At 46.5% G+C, this 27,048-nt stretch overlaps 1 protein-coding gene across 5 annotated transcripts in view; it reads right to left on the bottom strand.

Moving 5' to 3' along the window:
• The window catches only part of CCDC186 (coiled-coil domain containing 186), a 608,776-nt gene that overhangs the window by 43,706 nt on the left and 538,022 nt on the right, over positions 1-27,048 (bottom strand). For all 5 annotated transcript variants that reach the window (XM_069239313.1, XM_069239317.1, XM_069239314.1 and 2 more), the window contains one exon: positions 21,372-21,591. In XM_069239313.1, coding sequence (XP_069095414.1) covers positions 21,372-21,591 — 220 coding nt within the window. The remainder of the gene's footprint in view (positions 1-21,371; positions 21,592-27,048) is intronic.

Genomic DNA, 27,048 nt, shown 5'->3' with positions numbered 1-27,048 from the left:
GTAGGGTATGCCTCCGGACTGTTATCTGACACAGGGGCGTCGTATAAGTCCCATGCGTCCTGATCCTGGTCACCTTGGCTCATGGTGGTGTGAGCCGGGGAATGTGATGGAGTTTGTGCTGGCGAGACGTGAATTATAGGTGGAGGAGAGGGTGGCGGAGTAACCCTTTTCACCATTTTTGTTTGTGGTGTTTGGTCAGTTTGAAATTCCAGTCTTCTCTTTCTCCTAATAGGGGGAAGGGTGCTTATCTTTCCTGTCCCCTGCTGTATAAAAATACGTTTCTGCGTATGGTCTACATCGGTGGATTGCAGGTCTTCCTCAAACCTATGCTTTCGCATTTGGGAGGTCATTGATTGCTCTTCGGTATAAGAGCCTGAAACTGGGTCGGTTGCAGGTTGTTTCGGCACCGAAACCCTGTCTGCATCTTTTTTCGGCTCCGAGGTGGCTTTTTTCTTTTTCGGAGTCGAAACATCTCGGCGTCGATCTTCATCGGTGCCGCTGTCTCGGCGTCGAGCCGTGTCTACACCGCTATCTCGGTGTCGATGTATGTCTCCAGCACTTTCTCGGTCCCCAGAAGGCTGCGTGCCGGTGTCTCGACCGGAGTCGGACGGTCTCGGCACTGATTGGGCCTTCTTCGGTGCCGACGGTCGGTCACCGAATTTATGGGTGGAGCCATGGCCTGGTGGCAGTGGCGTCCCCTGGGCCTTGACAATCTTCTTATGCGTGGTTTTCGACGTCTTACTCACGGTTCGTGGATCGTCGAATTCCTCGGAGTCCGATTCGTGTATCGAAAAGGTTTCTTCCTCTTCCTGTACCTCGAACTCTCGGTGCGCTGTCGGCGTGGACGCCATTTGAAGTCTTCTTGCTCGATGGTCTCGGAGTGTTTTTCGGGACCAGAACGCACGACAGGCCTCGCAGGTGTCTTCACTGTGCTCAGGTGATAGGCACAGGTTACAGACCAAGTGTTGGTCTGAATAGGGGTATTTTTTGTGGCATTTGGGACAGAAACGGAACGGGGTCCGTTCCATCGGCGTTCTTCTACACGCGGTCGGGCCGAGCAGGCCCCGACGGGGATCGAAAACTACCCCGAAGGGCTCCGGAGCTCTTCGATCTTCGATGCGGTGTTGATTCTGACTACACCGATCCCGAACGCAACAATACTGACGAAAATCTTCCGAAATTTAGCTGTTTTTCCGTTCCGAAACTCGGAGCGTCAGGAACACGTCCGAACCCGATGGCGGAAAAAAAACAATCGAAGATGGAGTCGACGCCCATGCGCAATGGAGACAAAAGGAGGAGTCACTCGGTCCCGTGACTCGAAAGACTTCTTCGAAGAAAAACAACTTGTAACACTCCGACCCAACACCAGATGGCGAGCTATGCAAAACATGCGTATCTACAGTGACAGATGCCATCGAACATGTATTTATAAAAAAACTCACTCAAAAAAGTACACGTCTGTCTACAGTGTCAAGCTTATTTTACTATAATCTTTCCTTGAGTGTTCCAAGGGCCACACCTATCTCTTATGGAAAACCAATTCTCGATTTTTTAGGTCTTGGCTAGACAGTACATGCTGTCTTTGAGACATTTTGTTTACACACTGTGGGTCTTACAGCTGCCCATAGCTTAACATTGGTTTGCTTCAGCATCGCTCATTTCATTCATTCCCGTTTGTCAAGGCGTACTTGCATCATGTCCTCATGCTGTGTTTGGCCTTCCCCTGGAGCATGGACCAAGTCCTTACACTGCTATCATTTTAGGGCTACTTTTATGTGCTCAAGCTCTCCATGTGGGTGCTTGTATTTTCAGGGTGTATCACCTATCCCAGTCATGTTGCTTTTTTCACTCCCACCCTACTGTACCGGTTTGTTTCTTCTCTACCCTCATCTGTGCCCATCCCTGTTTCATTTCCCTGCACCCACCTGCCCTCTTTTGTTTGTGTTTAGCATTTTTCCTTATCTGTCTGCTACCTCATTTTATGCAACTGAGTTACATAGAAGTAATATTCATATCCCATGCCACTCACCATACATCGCAACACCCTTTCTGCATACATTTGACATAGCTCCTTCTCATCCACAACAGTCCTGACCTCTAAAAGAGCCATTTCCTGTTTACATCAAATTAGCACCATTATACTTGCAGAAGATTTGCTCATGCTACCTTTATTACTACTACCTTCCTGTTAGTAATCAAATGTTCAATACGAATAGCTTCTGTGCACTGCCACTTTTTGCCAATTCCCCTTCCCATTTGGTAACTTCCTCACATTCACCACCACTGTTCCACTTACTCCCAAGTTCTCTAAATTTCCTTTCCTTCCACTGTCTGGGCTCCAGCTCCATCTGTTGCCATCTTGTTTGCCTCCTCGCGTGTTGAGTTTCTTGCCCTACCCCATGTTGTGCTGCTTGTTACCTCCCTCCTGCTGGACTAAAAAAAAAAAAAAAAGACTAAAACGTGGCCTGCACTGGCCACGCCATAGCGCTTTTTTCCATGACTTTCAACTGTGCTGAACAGCAGCAATGTTGATATACAACACAGCTAAAAGACATTGGCGTACAAGTTACTTACCTTCGGCAACAACATATCTGCTAAAGACATATTCTAGTTGCAGATTCCTTACCTTAGAATTTTCTCCCAGGCGTCAGAGTGGACCTGGAGATTTTTTCTTCGAGCAATACCCTTGTGTGTCGGTAGGTGGCGACGGTTGACTCCACGGGTGTCATAGTCGCTGTGATGACATCAGAAGTAGTACACAGATGCTGCCTCAGCGCAGTGACGTCAGTTTCTTTTCACAACTTTCCACGCCAAACCGCAGAGCCGCTAAGAACACAGATTGGTGCACCAGAGCAGAGCCCCTGAAAGGGGAATCGCTGTCTCTAGAAATCAGTTTGTAAGCGGGGAGGATGGGTGGGCCGGTAAGGAATCTGCTACTAGAATATGTCTCTACTAGATATGCTGCTACCAAAGGTAAGTAGCTTGTACATCTGAAAGAGACTTCTAGTTGCAGATTCCGGTCTCTTAGAATAGATACCCAAGCAATGCCGTCCTCAGAGGTGGGCTGAGAACAAAGATCATACTAGAAAGTCCTGCAAAACCGAAGGACCAAAGTAGCCGTCCTGACGGACCTGACTGTCCAGGCAGTAATGTTTAGCAAACGTGCGCAAGGATGCCCACATAGCTGTCTGGCAGATATCCAGGACAGGAACTCCGCATGCTAACGCAGTGGAAGCAGCAGTTGCTCTGGTGGAATAAGTACCCAAGCCATCAGGGGGTTGCTTCTTGGCCAAAGCGTAGCACATCTTGATGCAAAAAAGTACCCATTGAGAGGAGGTAAGTTTTTGCACCACCTTACCTTTCTTCGCACTCACATATCCAAAGAGTTTATCTTCCACCCGGAAATCTTTAGTACGATTTAGACAGAATGCCAACGCTCTTTTTGGGTCCAGACGGTGGAGTTTCTCCTCCTCATGAGAAGGATGTGGGGGTGCGTAAAAAGTAGGCAAGGTGATGGGCTGGCCTACACAAAAGCCATAATGACCTTGGGAAGGAAGGAAGCCTTAGCGCGCAACACCACTTTGTCAGGGTGCACAAACAAGTATGGGGGCTTTGAAGAAAGAGCCTGAAGGCCACTCACTCTGCGTGCAGAAGTAATGGCAACAAGAAAAACAGTCTTGAAAGTAAGGAGCCGTAATGGACAACTGTGCATCGGCTTAAATGGAGAACACATTAAGAAAGCAAGGACAAGACTGAAGACCCACTGAGGCATGATAAATGGAGTGGAAATAAATAAATGGGTGAGACCTTTGAGGAATCAATTGACAATAGGAAACTTAAAGAGTGAAGGCTGATCAGGTAACCTAAGAAAGGCCGCAATAGCCAATAAATGCCCTTTAAGTGTGCCCAAAGCAGAACCTTGCTGGGCTAAAGAAAGAATGAACAAAAGAACTTCAGAAGAAGCAGAGGGGGGGGTCAACAGATTTGCTGGTACACCATGCCACAAATTTATGCCAATGACAGGCATATATCGTTTTGGTGGAGGAAGGCCTGGCTGCCAAGATAACGTCACAGACTTCGGGTGGAAGGTCAAAACCTGTCAACTGCCTACGCTCAATCTCCATGCATGAAGGCCGAGATTAGACAGGTTTGGGTGGAGAACCGTTCCCTGCTGCTATGACAGAAAATCCTCCCGAAGAGGCAGTCTGAGTGGAGGATCCGTGGTCATACTCAACAGCTTGGGATAACAAACTTTCCTTGCCCAGTCCGGAGCCACCAAAATAACTTAGGCCCGGTCATTCCTGATCTTCTTGAGAACTCTGGACAGAAGTGGTATAGGCAGAGAAGCGTAAAGGAGGCTGGAGTTCAACTCAAGAAGAAAAGCATCTCAGAGAAGGTGCCGCCTTGTAAACTCCAATGCGCAAAACAGCTGACATTGCACGTTCTCTATGGAGGCGAACAGATCTACCCAAGGCTCTCCCCACTGCTGAAAGAGACCTTGCGCCACCTCCGGATGGAGACGCCATTCGTGATCGGCTATGCATCGACGTCTGAGTTCATCTGCTTTGTCATTCAGAGAGCCCACCAGGTGTTGAACCACCAGGGTAATGTCCTGATGTTCCTGCCATATCCAGAGGCACAGTGCCTCCTGACAAAGGGTCCATGACCCTACTCCAATCTGTTTGTTGCAGTACCACATGGCGGTAGTGTGGTCCGTGAACACTTGCACTACTTTCCCTTTGAGAGAGGGAAGAAACGCTTTCAACAAAAGCCTGATCGCTTGGAGCTCCAGAAGACTGATATGGAGCCCAGACTCCACCAGAGACCAGAGGCCTCTGATCTCCCCCTCTCCCATGTGGCCGCACCATCCCAGAAGTGACGCATCTGTCACTATGGATAGATCTGGCTGCGGAAGGGAGAGGGATCTGCAGTGGACCCAATGTAGATCTGAAAGCCACCACTGCTGGTCTTTCGCAGTCCCCTCTAAGATCTGGACCATGTCGGAGAGATTTCCCTGATGCTGCACCCATTGGAACTTCAAGTCCCACTGCAGAGCCCACATATGTTATCTGGAATGTGTCACTAGCAGGATGCAGGAGGCCATGAGGCCCAGCAGCCTCAGAGTCAGTCTCACCGAAACCCAACACAGAGGCTGAAAGATTGGAATCATAGCCTGAATATCAAGGACTCGCTTTTCCCGAGGATAGGCCCGAAACTGCACTGTGTTCAGAACAGCTCAGATGAAAGGGAGCGTCTGAGAGGGAGTCGGGTATGACTTCGGCACGTTTATAGTGAACCCCGGCGTATGCAGGAGGTTCACTGTAGTCTGAAGGTGGGAGATGACTTTCTGGGGCGAGTCTGCCTTCAACAGGCAGTCATCGCGGGGGGGGGGGAGGGCAAAACTCCAAACCTGCGCAGATGAGTGGCAACCACCACCATCACTTTCATGAACACCTGAGGGGCGCTGGTAAGGCCGAAGCGATTGAAAGTGCTTGTGACCTACCACAAATTGTAGGTAAAGTCTGTGGGCAGGCAGGATGGGAATGTGGAAATAAGCGTTCTGCAAGTCCAATGTTACTATCCAGTCTCCTGGGTCCAAGGCAGACAGGACCTGAGCCAGTGTGAGCATTCTGAATTTCTCCTTCTTGTGGAAGAGATTGAGGTCCCGAAGGTCTAGGATAGGACGTAAGCTCTTGCTTTTTTGGGCACCAGAAAGTAGCGGGAATAACAACCGCAACCGACCTCTCGCGCAGGGACCTTCTCTATGGCTCCTTTGGCCAAGAGAGCCACAACTTCTTGGCGGAGAAGTGCCAAATGATCCTCCTGAATATGGCTGACTGATGGAGGCAGGCTGGTGGGGCACATTGAAGAGGAGGGAGTAGCCCATTCGAACGATCTGCAAAACCCACCGGTCCGTAGTGATGGATTCCCAGTGGGGCAGGTGATGGCGAATCCAGCCGCCAACTGGAACGGGGCGAGGGGATAGACTAGGAGGGTTTGGAGGCTGCAGCAGGGGCAGGGGTACAGTGGGCAGACTTCTGGTTCCCTGTCCCATCACCATGAATTCTGCATCCCCAGTCACGAAGCGGCCTAACAGCATGGGTGGCATGGTGGCTGGGATAGGGATGTGACAGGGAGCCCCTTCCGTGGGCACGAAAGGCAGACTCTTGAGGCAAGGGGCAGTGGAAAGGCAGAGGGACCAAGCCATAGCCCGGGAGTCCTTGATGCTCTCCAAAGCAGAGTCCGCCTTGTCTCCAAAGAGATGGGAGACATCAAAGGGCATGCCCATACGAGACTGTTGGACATCCCCTGAAAACCAGATGTATGCAGCCAGGCGTGGCACCTCAAGGTCACCGTCGTCGCAACCGATCTACCTAGAGAGTCGGTCGTGTCCAGCCCACATCTGATCGTGAACTTCGTCACATCTCTCCCATCGGTGACAGCTTGGGAGGCAATAGTACGGGCCTCCTCCGGTATCCGCTGCAGAACCTGCGCAACCGTATCCCACAGAGAGTGGGTATAGCGGCCCAAAAGGCATGGGGTGTCCACGGACCGCAGTGCGAGACTGAAGGAAGAAAACATATTTTTCACAAATTGTTCCAGCCTTTTGATACCTTATCCTGGGGTGTGGAAGGGAATGCGCCTGAGGATGAGAATACCTGGATGACAAGACTCTCAGGTGTGGGGTATTGGGACAGGAATTTAGGGTTGTTCGGGGCGGGCAGATGGTGTGTGCGATAGTCCTGTTCATGGGTGCCCCTGTGTTGGCTCTGGACCAAGTACCCAACAGGACATGGGTGAGGGCTTCATTGAATGGCAGAAGAGGCTCAGATGTGGGAGCCCCAGGCTGAAGCACCTCCGTCAGGAGATTTGACCTGACCTGAACAGTGGGCAGCTCAAGGCCAAGGACCTCAACCGCCCTACTGACCACCATAGAATAAGTCGCTCCCCCTGCTATAGCCATGGTAGGAGAAGACTGCATGCCAGAGTCTGGAGAAGTGTCCAGGCCACTGGCCTCGCCCAACTCCTGTGCCTAGTCCAAATTAGGGTCATCCTAGTATTCATAAGGGTCTAGGGAGCCCTCCAATCCTTCCCCAAATTTGTACCCATAAGAAAAAGGGTCAGAATCTGACCTGGGGTGATTAGGCCCCATCGAAGACAGGGGCAGCGTCAGCCGACGTCGCTCTGAGTAACTGGGGATGAGGATCGGATCGATGTTGATGGTGGGCACCATCGACGTCGGGAGCGACGAGAATCAAACCCGTGCCTGGGAAGGTCCTAATGGTAACACCGGCACCTTCGCGGATCTGGAGGGGACCTCAGTGGTCGAATCAGCCAGCGCAGAACCCGGGGCCCCCCCGACCAAACCCCTTGGGCCCGAAGGCACTGTATCTGGGTCGGTCTGCCCAAAAGTGAGGATCATGGACCCACAATATTCTCTGAACTGGGCAGGGGTTGCTATGGCTCCTGGAAACTCGGGGAGGGGCTGAGCAGACCCAGAAGCAGGCTTTGAAGATGGAGGACTCAAGCGTCGATGCTCCTCCCACATAGCATCAGCCGAGTGATAGGGTGAAGTGGAAGGGTGACGGGATCTCTTCGACTTCTTTATCTTCTTACCTTGTCCCGAAGACTTTGTGGAAGAAGAATGGTGGTGGTTCCGTGAGCAGTCTTGAAACCTTCCCCTCGAGCGAGACCGGGACCTACACAAAGTCGAGCGCTGGGCTGCCATAAGCTTGAGGGACCGCTCCCTCAAGGCCTTTGGGTGCATGGCCTGGCACTCGCAGCATGACTTTGGGTCGTGGTCATGCTCCAAGCACCACAAACAGACCCGTTACGAATCAGTCACCGACATCATGTGGTAACAGTCCTAGCATGGTTTGGAACTAGTCTTCTGGGACATGCTCAACGCACCGAAAAACTCACCAAAAACCTCAACAAAAGAGTCAAAGTCGGTCAAAAACAGACCAGGATAGCCCTCTCCGGTTCAGCGGGTGCCACGGAAAGAAAAGAACTGACGTCACTGCGCTGAGGCGGCACACCTATGTTCTACTCTCGACGTCATCACAGCGACTACGACACCAACGTCACCCACAGAGTCAACCGACGCGCAAGGGGACTGCTCGAAGAAAAAATCTCCGGATCCATTCTGACGCCTGGTGGAAAATTCTAAGGTAAGCAATCTTATCAGATAAAGCCAATAGCTCTTGCACGGCTGAGCCCTATGGCTTTGCCAATGCTTATTTTATAGGAGTAAATGCAGGACGTACACGTCCCTTTGTTTAACACAGACTGGAACAGAGGGTTATTGTGTCTTGTATTAGCCTACTCCATGGGGTCAGGGCCTCGAAAAGTCACTAGAGTACATATAACTCAGTTGATATGCAGGTGTGCACTAGGTCACTGTTCTGGTGGTGAAGTTTAAAAGTGTTTCTACACACAAACTAATCTTATTACACAAGCTACTTTACACAATTGCGGTGTATAGACAACAAGAGAGACAGACTTTTTTAAAACAGGAATGTCAATGAAAGATGTATAATAATGATGGAAGTAGGGGCGGAGCCAAGATGGCGACAGAGACTGTCGCTTTGCAAGTGTGCTCTGGAATGGCCCACCATAAAATCCTGAAAAGATCAGTTGCAACCAGTGTTTGATGACAAAATTCATGCTCCGCAATTCACCACGTGTGCTGGCCTGCCAGTGGACAGGTATCTGGCCAGTTCTGCGACATGGAGCTGCCATCATCTGACATGAGAAGCTAGGCATGCGCTGAATTACAGTGAGATGGGATGGGTGGTAGTGACGAGTGCTAGACACGTGACTGACTAGCTGGAGACAGAGCTCCAACATCAGACATTGCTGTGCGACCCCAACCCTGCCCTGGCAACCACAGACTGATGGAACGGCGGCCTGTGTTGGGCCTAGTAAGAGAAGGCCGGCAGGCACTAGTGGACCTTTCTAGAATGGGCAAAAAAACACTGCCAGAAGGGGGCACACCGAGAAGCCCCAATAAGTGTGGCAGGAGGAGCGTCCAACAACAGGCCACCCCCCCGGAGTCCGGCAGAGAGCTGACCTCCACACACGCTCCTGAGGGGGCACTGCGCCTCCAAACCCTGCTACCTACAGCCTTCCAGGGGATGGCAGGACTCTCGAACAGAAGGATCAGCTGGTGACTAAAGCAGCTTGGGCCAAAAAAAAGGAAAACCACTGGGAGGATCTGGGGAGGAAGCTAGCAAAAAGCCCCAAGCGAGGTGAAGGAAGACCCAACGTCATGGGCGAGGAAGGTCTAGCACCCCTTCCTGGGAGGAAGGCATGATAGGACTGGAAGAGGGGCGCTCCAAACCACAGCAGGGGGAGGGGACCCATCACAAAGAGAGACCACAGCGTCCACTGGACAAATTCAGGCCCTGAAAGTACCAGATCTGACCCATAGGAACACAACACACCAGGCGTGCCCATGCAGCCCTGAGACAGAGGAGTGGGAGCTGAGGAGCACTTCTCCCCTACCAATGTTGATACCACTGCTGTATCCCATGCCCTGCCTGGGGAGAGTGAAGTGAATTAGGGTGAGATGAGTGGGGACTGTTTTTATCCCTCCCCCCACCTTTCCATGCCCTCGGTAGACAACAGAGGTTCAAAAAGTGACAAGAATCCACTACCCAAGGTGCCTAGTGGAATGGTGATGAGGCGGTAGTGATCGGGGAGAGATGGCTATAGACAAAAATCCCAAACCCCCTCACCAGGGAAAGATAGACCGCTACACAAAAGTGGTGACAACCTTCCCCCACAGCCCCCCCAGGCAGAGCAGGACACCAACTGAATTTCCCAACAACTGCGCCCTTCTTCTGGCAGTACAGTCTTCCAGAGAGGCCCTGGACTGCAGTTTGGGGGGGGGGGGGGGGGGGGGGAGTGCGATCAGACGTCTTTTCTTTGCAGCAGGACCTTCGCAATGTAGCAAAGAGAGTCACAATGGCCAAAAACTGAATCTCAGAGCTGAAAGATACGGCCTGAGACCTCTGTATAGAAATGACGGAGACCAGAACATCCACTAAAGATGCACTCTGGAGAGTAGAAGATAAGGAGAACCATGCTAGATGAAACAACTTAAGATTTGTGGGGTTCTGAGGGGGTGGGGTTTGAGGGTCCCATCATGCTTCAGTTTCTAGACTCCTGGCTGCATCACGTCATTTCCCCTGAAAAGCTATCCTCATGTTTCATAATTGAATGCGCTCACAAACATGGGGAGCAGGACACCACCGGGTGCCCCCTTCCTACCCCGAGACCAGTAATCGCACGATTTCTGATTTTTCAAGACCGAGACACGATCCTTACAGAAGCGCGCAAGAAAGGAGATGTCTGCCACGAGAACTCAAAAATCCTAATCTTTCCTGACTACACCCAAGATGTAAAGAAACAGAGGCGCACGTACTACCCTGTTAAGGCGAAACTGTGGAATCCCCAACTTCAGTACATGCTCCTCTTCCCTGCAAAACTGAAGGTCCTATTTTAGAGGGAAGACGTTTTTCTTTCACACCCTGGAGGACGCATGGACATGGCTAGAGCGCACCCGCACTTAGTGGAAAGAGGGAAGCAGGGTATGAATGTGCGCAACACAGGATGAGAGGGGGCCCGGCCGAAGAACAGTCTGAAGCCCAGGAGGAAGAGTCAATGCTTGCAGAGGCAGCGCTGCGACACCACGTCGCAAGGTCTGTGGGGAGCCGGATCTTGCCAGACTCAGAGGGAGAACGCATTATAGTCACCAAAAACAAATGAAGCAGAAACAACACATGGATATACAGAAGAAGACCCAGACTGTCTCCAACACCCCCCATCAGTTGATCAAAATGATAGCTCACCTACAAAGTGATCTAGGGATATCCCCATCGTATGCCTTGGCCACAGAAACCATCACAGAAGACACCACCGTGGGACTAGGGCAGTGATCCGGGGCCAGAGATCATTGACAAGGGAGTGCCCCCTAGTGAGCACCCCCTACTCAGCGGTGAAAGACCAACTGAGTCAGTGCGGGGCTCATCTGGACAGTCATATTGACAGGGGCACCTGCTGACTGGAGAGACATACAGGTTTGAGATATAAGGGTAAGGGTTGGGGTTGGGGTGGTGGGCTACAGGCCTCTCGGACTGCTGGCGAGAAGATTTAGATATATGGGGGTACACACTCACAGGGCCACTTTGGAGGTCGGGAGTCAGATGCCGGTTTTGGGGAATTTTGTTCAGACAGTTACTACAGTTTTGAGGGTTAAGTTAACAGAACACAGGCCATCTAGAGGTTCCTCAGTGATCCTCGGGAATCACGCACCCCCTGATTCCCTGGGGGAGAAGGCACTGCAGTGTCTGAAGTGAAATAATCTCACACAAGACACTGGGGGTAGAGAGGAGTGACGAAGACATGAATTCTCATCTCACCAAGGAGGAAAGCCAAATTCAAACAAGAGAGGAGAAAAAGGATTAAACACGGGGACAAAAACAGGGACAGCAGCACAAGACACCAGGCTCACATGTATAGGACAGATGGGAAAAAACACACCAGGTAACAAGCGAAAGTAGTTCCATAATGACGTAGAAGGCTAATAGATTAGGAAACAAAGTAAAACGTGGCCTAGTGGACACATATATTAAGAGACACAAACCAGATGTAGTCATGCTTACAGGAGACCCATATCAGGGGCACACACTGCAAGGTCCTGGGTAGAGGGGCATACATGACATTAGCGCACGCAGGATACACCACGGGTTCAAGGGGTGTGGCCATTCTGATTAGGGAAACCGCTCCATTCATGACGGAGAAGACCTCGGTGGACCCTAACGGAACATGCGTGGCAGTGAGGGGACAGTGGGGACGGAGGGATGTAACCTTTATCAGTGTAATGCCCTTCTGCGGCTACAACGTCTGGCATTGGATAAACTGGCCAAAATATTGCACGAACAGACTCCTCTATTCATGTAGTGGGAGGGATGGGGGGCAGCAGGGGGGACTTCAATGACTTAGTCAACTCAGACACGGATCGATCAGGCCCACAAATAACATCTGAGAGCGCAACTATACTGGCAGGATTAATTAAATAATTGGGGCTGGTCGACCTCTGGAGACGTAATCACCAAGAAGACAGTACTCCTATTACGTAGGTACACATATAGTATTCTCTATACTGGACTATATATTCACCCCAGCAGGAGTAGTCCAAACAACAGATAAAGAAACATACTTAACCAGTGATCTAATAGATCACTCAACCGTTTGGATCAGGTTCGGGACCCAGCCGGTTGGCGGTTAAATGCATGGGAGCTGAAAGATGAGGTAGTTGCCCATGAGTTCAGGGTTGACACAGAGTTGTACTTTAATGAAAACAAGGACTAAGACTTGGTGGTCACACTGTGGGAGGCCTACAAAACAGTACTACAAGATCGAGCACAAAACATTATAGCCCATAAATGGAAAAAAGAAGAGTGAGTAATGGAAACCCTAGAAAGATGACTGGTCGCACTAGAAAGGAAGCTAGAGACGGTAGCAGACTCAGACACCCTTCGGAGGATAGATATCCTCCGAAGGGAATATCGGTCCTTAGTCAAAAAGGAAACAAAGACACAGCTCTAAGTAATGCAACACTGTCTCTATGAGACTGGAGGACAAGGTGGGGCGGCTACTGGCATGCCTAGGGAAGAGGGAGATGGAGGCACGATGGGTGCATAAAATACAGGATGAAAGGGGATACATTGTGAAATAGACCAGACAATAACATCCAAGTTCGCGAGATACTAGCATGAGTTCTACAAGGCACATCCATTAGCAGGTGCAGTACAAATAAATGACTACCTGGAGACCACAATGGTTCCACTCCTGGATAGAGAAGACAGAGAAACCTTGAAGAAGAAATAACCCTTCCCGAAATAGTAACTGCAATAGGTAAAATACCTGGCCCAAACGGGATTCCACCAGAATTCTTCAGGAAAAACCCGGGTATCCTAAGCCCACATCTACTCAAACTGTTCCTAGCAGTAAGAGATGAGGGCACCCTCCTGACAGACCTCCGCAGAGCCACAATAGTAGTAAAGCCGGGAAATCCCTTACTGACTGTGGCTCCTACCGCCTGATCTCCCTCCTCAATATGGAGACGAAGATCCTGGCAACAATACTCGCCACACGTGTGATACCAATTATAGACTCCCTCATCCACAAAGATCAAGCAGGCTTTATGCCAAAGAGATCAACCAGGTTCAACTTATGCAGGCTCCATAACTGACAAGTGTGAAGACCCACATTAGGTGCTATCATAGGATGCTGAAAAAGCATTTGATGCTGTGCCATGGCCGTTCATGACACAGACTTGTTTGACCCTAAATTCCTGACCTAGGTACAGCTACTTTTTAACAACCTGGTGGCCACGACTAGGGTAAATGGGGCAACATCGGCAGAATTCACCATGGAGAGAGGGACGAGACAGGATTGCCCCTTTTCCCAACTGTTGCTCGCCCTCACACTGGAACCCTAGCATTCATTGTCTGGGAACACCCGGATATAGCGGGATTCCGCATAAGGGGCAAAGACAGAGAAGATGAAAGGATTTCATTATAAGCAGACTACATTTTTTTTTATGTCACGTGCTCCCCCAGTGAGACCCTACCAAGCCTATTTTGCGTGTTTGAACAAGATGGGGCACATACAGGCTACAAAATAAACTGGGACAAGTCCGGTTTGTACCCAGTGGTGGGGATCCAGGAGCAGCTGCCTATCCCAGGGAACTTACACGTAGCTAGGGAGGGGTTAAAATACTTAGGAATATTCGTAACGGCAGACAAAGACTAGAGCCTTGACCAAAATATCCTATGTTCCCACACTGTGCCTTGAACTCCAGTGCCCCTCATTTGTCGCATAGCCTCATAATAACTCTTCTCGACACCATCAGTCTGATTTCATACTGATTTGTTTAGCCTATTTCGGTAGTGGTGTAATACCAGTCGCATCAGCACGTTTATGTTGATTTTTTTTAAACGGTAAAGAGATATCACACTTCTCTGCCTTTCTCCATAATGAAAATCCATGTAAAAGGTATTGTGTGAATAATCTGGGGAGTAGGACGACATTCGTCAAAGATAAGGAAAAGTGACCAGCAAAAAACAATCATGCACATATAAATGCTGACTGTTTGTGGATCATGTGCCACTATCACTGAGGGGGACAATCCTTACGCACAGCTCTTTAAAGCTGAATTGTTTTGTATATTTTCCCTCAACAGTGTGGCATGCTATCAGTGACCAAATCTAGGAGCAGGCACTTGTTCTAAGTGCCCAGGGTCACTTTTCCTTCAGACTTTGTTATCTCAATTACAATTGCTACAACGAGTGTGCTAGTCTACTTACCTGGTCTCCTTTAAAAACCTTTGAACTTTACTAGAATACATTGTTCCAAAAAAAAAGTTGTTTACCTTCAGTAACACTCTGGCTGAAGGATATTCCATCAAACCACAGATTCCTCACATTTACAATATCCCAAAGTGCCAAAGCAGATCTGAAGCAGTGTTGGCTCCATGGTGACTGTGTCCTGGCCCAAAAGCGACAAAGCAAAGTCCCATATAAGTGCCACCCCTATGCTCTGATGTCAGTTTCTTGCATCTTTCTCTTTCTGCACTTGCAGATGTGGGGCACAGAACAAACTGTCTGAGACAATGTGCTCATTCCTAAAGTGAGACCTTTTAACATGGTAAAAGGCGACTACACTGAACTCTGAGGAGAATGTGCAGTGAGGAATCTGTAGTGAAGTAGACTATCCCTCAGAAAGAATATTACCCAAGCTAAGAAACCTGTTCCTCTGCCAGAGACATCTAAGTGCAGATTCCTCAACTTTAGAATACATGCCACAGCAGCATGTCGAAAAGGAGCTAGGGTTGGCGAGTAGATTCAGACCAAAAGGTCCTGCAGAACCAAGCAGACAAAGTGACCGTTCTGAAAAACCGGACTGTTTAACAGTGTTTTGTGAACATATGCACCGATGCCCATGTTGCAGGGAGGGAGATTTCCAAAACAGTTGCCTCCTCTGCAGAGTCATTGCAGCAACCTTGGCCCTGGTGGAATAAGCCGGCAGGATTTCAACAGGCTGCCTCATGAACAGTGAGGACAGAGGGCTATTCACCACAACAAACTCCTCTTCTGCACTGCCTTCCACTTTTTTGCCCTCAAAGCACACGCAAAGAGCTGATCACCCCTGCTATGATGATTTGTGAGGTTGATGTAAATGCTCACAGCCTTCTTGGACAAAGACACAACCCATGATCCCCTCGACAATGCCTTCTCAGTAGGTTCGCTCAGGTGTTCAGAGCCCACCAGGTGGTTGTCAATAAAAAATACTACCTGCTGGACCCACTACCTTCATAGGGGTAACATCTCCTGCCACAGAGTCCAGGACCCAATAACACCTTGCTTAATGAAGTACCACATAGCGTTTGTGTTGTCCGTGTGGACCTGCTGTTATGACTATTATGGGCCTGATTCTAACTTTGGAGGACGGTGTTAAACCGTCCCAAAAGTGGCGGATATACCACCTACCGTATTACGAGTTCCATAGGATATAATGGACTCGTAATACGGTAGGTGGTATATCCGCCACTTTTGGGACGGTTTAACACCGTCCTCCAAAGTTAGAATCAGGCCCTATATGTTTTCTACTCTGGGTATTACCCTGCTTGAGCTGCAGGTGCCAGTCAGTTAATCAAAAATGAATGAGTCTAATCAATATGATGTGTTCCAAGTTTATACCATTATGTTCTGCAATATGCAAACCAAGCTTTTGTGAATATATTTTGCAGTATTTAATCTACATGCTGACTTCTTTATTTTACATTAGTTATTGATTTCTAAGAGTTTCAAGAAGGTTGACAACTATGTGTCTTGTTCATTTTTTTATTCAAAAGAATACAGTCTATCAGAAAGCAAATATATCAAAGGGCATCAGATCACTTCCTATTAATTGTTTATGCTAAGCGTTTTTAACAATGAAATAAGGTTATATAGAGAATCATAGCTCAGGTTCCAATTGAAGGCTACCAGGATGGGATGCATTTAGCTTTCACTCGCAGCTGACCTCGTGAGACGAGAACAGATCTTGAGACTGCATTGATCATAAGTTCTATTATGTACATGCCTAACAGGTATGTGGGTATCTGCCATCTCTGAAACTCAAAATAGTTTTTTTCTGCTGTGCTAGTGCTTACAATAGCATAATGAGGGTAGAGTGCTATAGGTTTATCATTGCAGTCATGTTAGTGAGATTCCATCTTCTGATGAACATTGCTATGTTGTATGCAATGTTCTCATTATGGTTGCAATTCACATTGTTGGATTCTGATTTTAAATAAATATTTTAAATTCATCCCTTGTGTTCTAGTATTCTTGCACATGTAGTTATTTAAAAGGGGTTAGGATTCCACTATTCTTGTAATGTCTCATGCAAACAATCATTACCTGAAACAAATCTCACTCAAATATTGCTCAGTGGGTTATGAAATGGTTGTACTACAACTCGTTTTCTGATTCAGGTTGGCACATTGATTTGGTGCCAGAGGGTCTAGAAAACGGACTTCTGTGTTTATAGAAGAATCTAGAGAATGTATCACTGCAAACGCCTCCTTTTGATGAACGCAGGATGGTTATTAGGGACAAAAAATTGCTCCAAGATCTAGAAGACTGATATGGAGCTAGCTATCCCCATCATGAGGCCTCTGATATCCACCTCTTCCAAATGGCCTCCCAACCCAACAGTGATGCATTTGTCATCACCGTGAACTCTGGGAGTGTAAAGGAAATGGCCTGCCGCAGGTCAGGTTGGTTGTTGTCGCCACAACAGAAGATCCTGAGCTTTCTCCTATGAGATATGGATGGAGTCAGAGAGATATCCATGATACTGTGCCCACTAATATCTTAGGGTCCACTGCAGGGCCTTCATATGCATCTGGCATTTGGGAAGAGAAGGATGCACAATCCCAGGAGGCCAAGAAGCCTCTGAGCCATCCTCATAGAGACACATACTGATCCAAAAACATTATAATCATATCCTGAGTGTGCCAATCTTACTGAAGCAGAGAAAGGCCCTGGAATACCGCTGTGTCAGGATTATCACAATGAATGGAAATCTTCGGCACAGGTGGGGGTCTGGCTCATTAATGGGGAGCCAAGTGATATAAGGAGTGCATCAGACATCGGAAGGGTGCTCTATATCTGACTGCTGCAAGTCCATCTTTAGCAACCAGCCATTAAGGTACAGGAATATGTAAAGTCCCAATCCACAAAAATGGGCAGCAACCACCACCATTGCTTCTGTGAACACTCGGAGGGTTGAGATAAGGCTGAAGGAGAGCATCGTAAATTGAAAATGTTTCTGGCCCACCTTGAACTAATAGCAATACAGATCGTGCTGTGTGGCGTGACTGTTCTTAAATCATTATAATGCTGAATAAGCCTTTTCTCCAAAGAGCCTGGGGCCTGTCCATTAAGGTTGCTTGTTGGTCTTCTGAAAATCTGGTTAATCGCATCTGGGGTGCCTCCTGAGCATGCCACTGGTGCCATTAGCTCTGCTGATGCAGTCTGTATTGCCTAGGCCAGCTTGAGTACATAACTGATTGCGTCTGGACCACTACATATTATTTGGGCTGGGAACACTCAGAGCTCCTCTTGGATAGCCAGAAAGATGGTGCTGGCCAGGTGCTATAGAATATGGGTGTACCTCCCCAAAAGGCAGACAGCTTTAATAAATCTAAATATTATACTGGCCAAAGAATGCATTCACTTTCAGAAAAGAAATTGTTTTTAATTCACTATCCAGAGGATTGGTCGGACAGGAATTAAGATTAACCATTTTTATACTGAACAATAAAGTTCTCCACTGTAAGGTGCTTAGGTAGTAAGTCTCTGTCACTAGTATAGGCTGCCAAGCCATAGGCTGACTTGCCGTTAAAGAATACCTGATAAACAGGAGGGAATCTAAGTGGTGCATTAAATGACAACAAAGGCTCACATGAAGCTGGCCCTTGTTGGAGAATCCATACATTTATTTTCATCTACACAGTGGGCAACTACAATTCTACTTCTTTAGCTGCCCTCTGAGACACCACTGCAAACAAAGCACTTTCTTCTGCTGGTGGGCCAGGTGGCAAATCTAACTATGTTTTACAAGATGTATGTAGCCCAGTGGTATTTAGTAAGTCTACATACAAAGAATCTTCAGTCTAATGAGAAGGGAGCAACCTTTCCCCTTCCTCATCATCATTGTGTGTCTTGAGATAAAACAAGTGCTTCTTTCATTGGGACTGAATAAGAATTAAAATCGTCATGAAATTTCTTTTGGTACTAGCATCTGGGCAGAGATATGGCTGTATAACCACTGGTTATACTTTCGGAGTCCGACACTGTCCTGGATCAGGTTATCACTTCAGCGTTCAAGATCGGCATCAAATCATTGATTGGCACCAGTGGAATCTGTGTCAGCACGGATACATAATGAATCTGCATGGACCTGGGCGTCAGTCTAGACGTTTAGTGCCAAAGTCTGCATGGCCTGAAGGAGTCCGGTATGCCTGGACCAACTGCAGGATCAGTTTGGACTCAAGAGACATCAGAGGAGTGCAATCTCCATGATGTAGCCCTTCGCTAGATTTCAAGTAGTGTGATGGTGTCCATTGCCTTATGTTTGTGTATAAAATTCAACTTGTACTTACAAGAAGTCTTCGACCTAGAAGTGAATATTTCACAGGAGCAGCCTCGAGGCCTGGATCGAAACGTGGAGCGGGACCCATGCTTCGACTGTGACCTGTTCTTGTGCTTGGTAAAAGATTTAACCTCCTGGTCCCAAATCGCCCTGAGATGCATGATGGCATGTGTGTTGCATCATTTAGAGTTGTGTCTAGAACCAAAGCACATCTGATGCAGCTCTTTGCCTGGCATCAGCTTCCTATACTTTTAGGACAGTTTGAATCCTATTTTTGGTGCGGACAGAATTCCGTATAACACTGCAAAAAGTTTTGGAGCTGTCAGAAAAAAGTGAAAAGGGTGGGAGCTCAGGATTTGCATGGGCGGAATGGACATCAGTAGGTACTTATATACGGCTACCCTCAGTCACCTCCGGTGTGGTACGGAGTCACCACAGATCCACATAGCATCACCTACCAGCATGGAAGAGCACTGCTGAAGAATTCTCTGGATCCGTCTGGCACCTTGGGTTTTTCTCAAGATGAGGAATATGGGACTAGACGTATCCATCAGAAATACTGTTGTATCAGAGTAGCAGGCTTTGCTCTTTATATGTGAAAAAAGAACCAACAAGTGTATACATCATTCTATTTACTTCAAGAATACTGACTGATTTAGACCTTTTGAGGGCATCTTTTCACCCTTTCATCCTCCACAAAAGAACACATTTGTTGCAGCCCATCAGAGAGACATAAAGATCACAAGAAGGAATCTTAGGGCTTCCCAACATTTGTACCATCTGATTTTTTGCTGGTCAAGTGGTTCTGCATCTGTGCAGCTGCTCCAGCAACTGCCATTCACTCATTTCTCATGCAATAGGAAGGATTGCTACCTCTGTGTTTTCAGGCTAGTGTACTAAACACCAGTTTCTATTCTGAGTTCTAGGGTGTTTGATTAGCCAAAACTATTGACATGCTTTGCTCCATGTGTAATTTTATTGAAAGGTTTAATTGTAACAGGATTCTTGTCCTCACTTTGCTTCTGGATGAAGCTCTGGTAAATACAAAATCAGCAGTATTATGGTTCATGGATACTGGTTTGGAATACCACTAAAGAGATACCATTTAACCTAACCAATTAATCAAAAAGTTCAAGAACCGGCGCATATACTATTTGGTGGAAACCAACACAGTGTCTTATCAAAATTGCCACTTGTATTGTCATGTATTTATCAGGGTATAAAGGTAATTGCTCTTCAACATTGGTTCTTTGTTTGCTTTTCTGAAAACCAGTGAGCACCTGCACTGAAGAGTAGCTAAGGAAGGTGGCAAATGATGCAGGGCAAACAATTTTAAAACAAAGAGCAAAACTGGATAAAAGGCAGTTCAATTAAAAACAAAATCGGTAAAACGTGCCTAAAAGCACGTCCAATTAGAGTCAGTTACTCCCTTCTTTCTAACTCGGGCCACGCACCGGGCCTCATTAAGAAGTGCATCCTGAGATTTCTTAGCTAGCTTCACCTGTGAGCTTCCTGGGGTTTCATAGTTATCCTATCTCTGTCTTCTTTAAGCATTGCTAATTAGTAACCTAAACTATACCACAAGAAATAAAAGTACTAGTCGCTAAATTAGCCTTTAATCTTAAAATCTAAATACAATGGGAGCATTTCTTTCATTCTTAGATGCATACAGTTTAATACAACTGGCATCCATTCATCTGAGCAGTACATATGTAATCCGGCATAGTCGTGCATCAAATACACTGATTACACAACTTTAAGTATACCATCCCTCTTTGAGTATCTCATTAAACAAGTAATTGTGTTAATCTGCCCTTAATATATATCTTTATTCTTTAGGTGACCTTTCGGATTACTGAAAACCAGAATGCTGTGTATGTGGGCCCTGCCTCAGAATTTGTAGGAATCCAGTTTTTAATGTTGTTCTTTTAAATAATTATGCCTATTTATTTTCTATTACAGTACCGCTAAAATCAATTGCCCTGATGATGCTCCAAAGAATGCAAAGCATCAGAATTCCAACAGTGATGCTTAGGACGGGAATTATCATATAAATGATCAATTATACCACATGATATTGTATTTCCACCAGAAACTTACGATCGTCTCTGGTAACATGTAAGTACATGTGATCTTGTATTTCTGAGTAAAGTATTGCACAATCAAATGTCTTTCATTTTAAACACTAATTTGTAATATTGAAAAAGTACTGTTTTACTGATTTGATAAATAGATCTTTTGTCCCTCAAGGAAATTTGAATTGGTGATTAAAAAAATGAGGATTTCATTATGGTGTATTTAATGATCACTCTTTTGAATCTTTAATTTAATCATAATGAAACCGTTTTTGATAAACAAATTCCTACAGGACGATTTCTGTTTACAGTGAAATTAAATACAAGTCTTTTGACATGCTACTCCAATACTGTGAAAAGTTTGAGTGGCAAGCAATGGATTCTCACACATACTGAAAACCTTGGTGATCTATTAACATTAAGAAAGAAGCAGCCCTATCGTTGCTACATCAGCAGTCTCTTTAGCATACCAAAAAATGACAATTTCTTAACTATAAAAAAATGACCTTTCCAATAACGGTGTACTGGACAACACTAACAAAAGAGGACCTTGCCAATAACGCCATTCTACTCAACACTCACCTTTAGTGTTATGTTCTTTAACAGTGTGTCCTCTAACACAGCCTGGAGCTTTCTATTGATTTCGAGTGAGAGTTCAATTGTCAATCCGCTATCAGCTGGATGTGATGTGTACAACGACGCCATGATTCCACCACGTCTGCTCAGATGGGCTTTGTTAAAATCCGAGGCCTCAGAAGAAAGTGTGCCAGATTCTTCACGCAAAACGTAACTCTGAATTATCCTGATGAAAGAAATTAAAAAATACGCAAAGAAATTTAGACTTCAGTGTTTTTTTCTTAACATAAAAGATACCACTTTGTACACTACATTGTTCTGCGGGATGGGAACACTAAGTCAAGACTATAGCTAAGTATCATCAAAAGAATATAAGAGCATGTCACCCATAGGCCGTTACACAGCACAAATAGCTAGGGATGCGAGGCAATGACGAGGATAGAAGGTACCCTCCATCTTTAACCTGTGGCATTCCATGGCAGATACGATATGGCAGACATGATGGGATGATTCAGCCTTATTCCTCAGGCTCATACACAGCATTACATTACTTTTAAATATTCTCATGTAACACTGTCATGAAAATGCATTTTTGCACTCAAACATGTTAAGATTCGAAATAAAAAAATGACCACTCATAAGCACTCACTCGTGCATCTCACACACAGTATTCTATATACGAATCAGGAAAACAAATGCTATATTATATTGGGTCTGATTCTCAAACGTTACATTGGGATGTGTAAATTTGTTTGCCCATCCTTCACAAAGCCTTCCAGACTCAATATCTTTTAAGGACTTCACCTGTCCAAAAAACTATTCATACCTGTTCACATGCGTGACAGAAGCACAGCTTCAAAATAGACAACATTCTCTGGTAAAACGTGCAAGCTCTGGAATACCCTTTCTAATCACATACAACTTGCTCCGTTCATACAACTGCTCTGACCTCAAAAAGCATCTCTTAACTAATTATTACCATTTACATCATTGTTGTTGCCGCATTTTCACATTCTGCTTCACTTTTATTTTACTCTGTTGCAGTCAACATCCCCCATAAGCTCCTCACCAAAGAATGTTATGCTTATTGCACTGGCACATGTTTTCTCCATATTTAATAGAATGGGGCAATGTCTGCTGCTCATGAGCTGAGCTAACAACTGCCATCTATTTTATTTAATACCTTACCTGTGTACAGACTGTCTTTGCTTCAATCTGTTCCGTGTACAACGGAGGTCTTATTTACAGTTTGGCGGCCGGGATACTTTGTTAAAATGTGGCAGATGTTCCGTCAAGTGCCATAGGCTATAATGCACTTGTGAAAGGTCGGACTGGATATTCAACTCATTTGTGATGGAGTATCTCATCCGCAAAACTGTAAATAAGGTATTTTGTTGTTTACTATCTGAATTCTATTATTTATGGCATGCTTTTCAAATTGAGAAAAGCAACAAACTGACAGGCCGAATGCTTGAATTAATTTCAGCCACTGATAACTACTCGGGCTGCATTCCAGTGCATTGTAATTGGTGCACCATGCCATCTCGACAGAACCTGCCATACGCAAAGTGGCCTTGTTCTTGCTTCAATAGGATCTGTGCAGCCCAAAGTGTCAGGCCAGTACAGGTTCCCTGTAAACAGGAACAAAAACCACAGAAAAGTTTGGTCCTATTTAGGCCTTATAAGTAGGGTGAAGCTTGAGTTCTGTGTGACAGTGAGCACAGGACCCACTTTTGAGGATAACCGTTGCACTGAAGAATACAAAACGGTTATAAGTGAAATGCTTGAATTAATCTTAACAGCTGGTAATTACTCGGGCCACATCCCAGTCCATCATTGTTTTGCACACAGTACCACCTCAGTCAGGGACCAGTTTTATACAAATCAGTCTTGGTCTTCCTCCAATAGGAATAATCCAGCCCAAAAAGCCAGGCCTTGTTCCCTCTGAACAGAACACAGGCAAGCTCACAACAGTGTTAGCCTACTTGTGCCTGATCAGAGGATGCAGCTTGTGTCCTACAGCAGTGAGCATAAGACCCACGTCTGGGCATACCCATCACACTTCTCGCATCTCACTGCAGAACACACAATAGTAATTGGTGGAATGCGTCAATTAATCTCAGCCATTGGTAATTACTCAAACTATAACAAAGTCCATCATTTTTCCCCTCATGCCTTCTCAGGCAGAAACCAGTCATATGCAAATCAGCCTTAGTCCTGCTCCAACAAGAACAGTCCAAGCTTTTACAATCCACAAGAAAAGTGGTCTACCCCTCCCCCCCGTGGTTTTGCATTGCTGTATCTAAAACTATTCTGGTAAAAACAATCGAGCAGGGCCACGTACAAATTGTATGTACTAAAAGATAGTCTCTCCTTGTGATTTAAAAAGCGTTGCCTGCAGGCCAGTGAAGCAGAACATTTGGTGATAGCATATAAAGCAACTTCATATGGGACCCTAGAGCACATGCATCGCTGCTGGCCTTCTTTCTCACCCTTCACCGACCCTTGGCCTCACAGCGCTTGCGTTATTTTTGCAGCTGCACCCAATGCCTAGCAGAATAGGGAACACTGGATATACATGCCTCCAAGAAGGACGACTAAGAACTAGCAGTTTAAGAGATATACAGTAATTAAAAATAAGATACTATCAGTGTAGATTTACAGCATCAATATCTTTTGAAGTTTTGCCTGTTTGTTTCTGTATTCCTCTACGATGGACTGGGAAACCTCTGAATATAAATCCTATATAAGGTACATATATGAAGGCTTACTTTTTGCTGGGCACTAAATTAGGGCAATTTTCATGATCCATAGAAGCTTATTTTCATTGGCATTCCCCTACAGCCATAACAACTCCATATATATCCCACAATTGATCAGAAGTTGAGCACAAGATCATTAGAAATGGTTAACTCTTCAATCAGCTAGGGTAGGTTACATGCAACGTACAAAATGCTCGAGAAAGATACAAATACCTTCAAGGTAATTCTGTTACTCATTGTCTGTACACTCTTTTTCATTATCAACACGTGAGTACACTGCGCCCTGGTGGCAGGGCCAGAGCTGCTTTCATAACTGTTAAAATTGAACTTTTAAATTCCCGGTACCATAAGTACATCATATGAGCACATGTCCAGCATTACCTGCACAAAAGCCCTTACCTATTTCCATAAAAAACAGAAGACGTTCATTTTGTTTGTGTGGTCCAGGAATAATGGAAACAATGAGGATAAGACAGCATCAGCATCACAGGCCTAGGTAAACATGTTAAGAAGAACTTTAAGACTAAAATGTATGCGATCTCAGAGAAAGCCTCAAGGGCATCATGCCCACAGAAACAGTGTGGGAGCAGCCCATGTAGTCTGTAATGTTTAAAAATGAAAGGAAAGAACCACAAGAGCAAGTTACTTACCATCAGTAACGCCTTTTCTGGTGAAGACTAACCACGGATCCCTTAACATATGCTCCGGGCGTCCGACTGGAACCAGAAAATCTTGAATAGTACACTGACATCACCTGTAGCAGATGTGAGGTGCACGGTGCCTATCCAGTCACCACCCCAGCACGCTGACATCAGTTTCTTTGGTGACACATTCCGCGCCCACACGTGTAGCCCCAAACCTGTTACCAGTGTGCAGTGTCTAAGAGGACCTTCCATCTGAGGAAGTGCAGTCTGCAAAGCCAGGAGGAATGGAGGGTTAGTAAGCTATCTGCGATTAGACAGAGTCGCTACCAGAAAAGGTGTTACCGAAGTTAAGTAAGTTGCTCTTGTGGAAGAGACTTCTAACTGTAGATTCCTTAACTTAGAACAGATAACACAGCAATAACCTCCCCGGCGGAGGGGCTTCAAACTGACACAAACTAAGATGACCTGCAGGACCAAGAGGGCAAATTGCTCCTTCTTGAAGGACCTGACCACCAAGGCAGTAGTGCTTCCTGAGGGTATGAAGCGATGCCCATGTAGCTACCTGGTAAATATCAAGGACACCTAACACAGTACCTGCAGCCTTGGCTCTGGAGGCTGCTTCTTAGGTAATACATAGCAGATTTTTCTACAGAGTATAATCCATCAAGAGGTGTTCTCTTCAGCACAGCTTTACCATTCTTTGCTCCAGCGAATCCAACAAAAATCTGATTGAGTTGGTGATTCTTAGTACGCTCGAATTAAAAACAAAGGGGCCACTTTGGATACAAATAATGGAGCCTCTTGTCCTTTTTAGAAGGGTGGGGCAGAGCAAAGAATGCAGGGAGGGTAATCACTTGAAACGACGAGGAGAGGGCTGGACACTTCAGGTAGAAAAGATGCACGTGGTCTGAGAACCAGTCTGTCCTGGAAGAATGTAGTATACAGTGCTTGAGCCGAGAGAGCCTGAAGTCTGCTTACCCATCAGGGGTTGATGTTATGGTCACTAAAAAGACTGTTTTGACAGTCAGAAGCCTGGAAGGATAGCTATGTGTGGGCTCAAAAAGGTAGCCGTCAGAAGGTGAGGACCAGATTTATGTCCCACTAGGCCACACTGAAAGGAAAATGTGGAAACGTGTTGCAAATCTTTCAGAATCAGTCACAACAGGAGACTTAAACAGGAATGGCTAATCCAACAACCTAAAAATAGTAGAAACAGCTGCCAAATAGCCTTTAACAGTATCCAGAACTAAACCCTGCTGGGCCAAGGACAAAATGAACAGCAACACTTCAGACAGATGGGCATAAAGTGGATCAATACCCTTGTCTAAACACCAAGCCGCAAATTTGTCCCAATGGCAAGCGTATACTGACTTTGTTGAGGGACGCCTGGCTGCCAGAATAACATCCACAACCTTGAGAGGAAGCTGAAAAGTGCTCAGCTGATGCTGCTTAATCTCTAAGCATTAAGATGGAGCGTGCACAAGTCAGGGTGTAGTACCTGGCCCTGCTGCTTCGACAGGAGGTCTTCTTGAAGAGGCAGTTTGATCACAGGATGGATGCTCGGGCCCAGGAGTTCTGGATAGCAATGTCTCGGTGCCCAATCCGGAGCCACTAAGATTACTTGGGCCCAGTCGGTCCTGACCTTCTTGAGGACCCAGGGCAGGAGTGGTATCAGCTGAAAGGCATACAGGAGTCCCGTGTTGCACTCCAAGTGGAATGCATCTCCTAGCAAGATGCGGTTTGGAAACCGCAACACACAGAAATGCTGACACTGTGTGTTCTCAGTGGTGGCAAATAGATCAAGACAAGTTTATCCCCATTTGTGGAAGAGACTCTGCACCATCTCCGGATCCAAAAGTAATTCATGATCCACAAGGCTTGATGACTGAGTTCAACTGCCCTGGCGTTCAGAGATCTCGACAACAAGGAAGACATCCTGACATTCTAACCATTTCCAGGGGCACAAGACCTCCTGGCACAGGGTCCACAACCCCACCCTACCCTGTTTGTTACAGTAACACATGGCAGTGGCATTGTCCCTGAACAATTGAACCAGCCTCACTTTGATAGGTGGCAAAAGGGCTTTCAACTCCAAGCAGATGGCCCTGCAACTCCAACAAGTTGATGTGGAGGAGGGTTCTGCCAGAGACCAGAGCCCTCTGATCTCCACATCTCCCAGATGGCAGTCCTACCCTAGAAGTGATGCATTTGTCAATACTGTCAACCGTGGGAGAGGAAGGTAGAGGGGGTCTGTCGCTGACCAGATCACAGTTCAAT

The sequence above is a fragment of the Pleurodeles waltl genome, chromosome 6 (genome assembly GCF_031143425.1).
Source record: "Pleurodeles waltl isolate 20211129_DDA chromosome 6, aPleWal1.hap1.20221129, whole genome shotgun sequence".
NCBI classification, from domain to species: domain Eukaryota; kingdom Metazoa; phylum Chordata; class Amphibia; order Caudata; family Salamandridae; genus Pleurodeles; species Pleurodeles waltl.
This window is presented reverse-complemented; position numbering and strand designations above follow the sequence as displayed.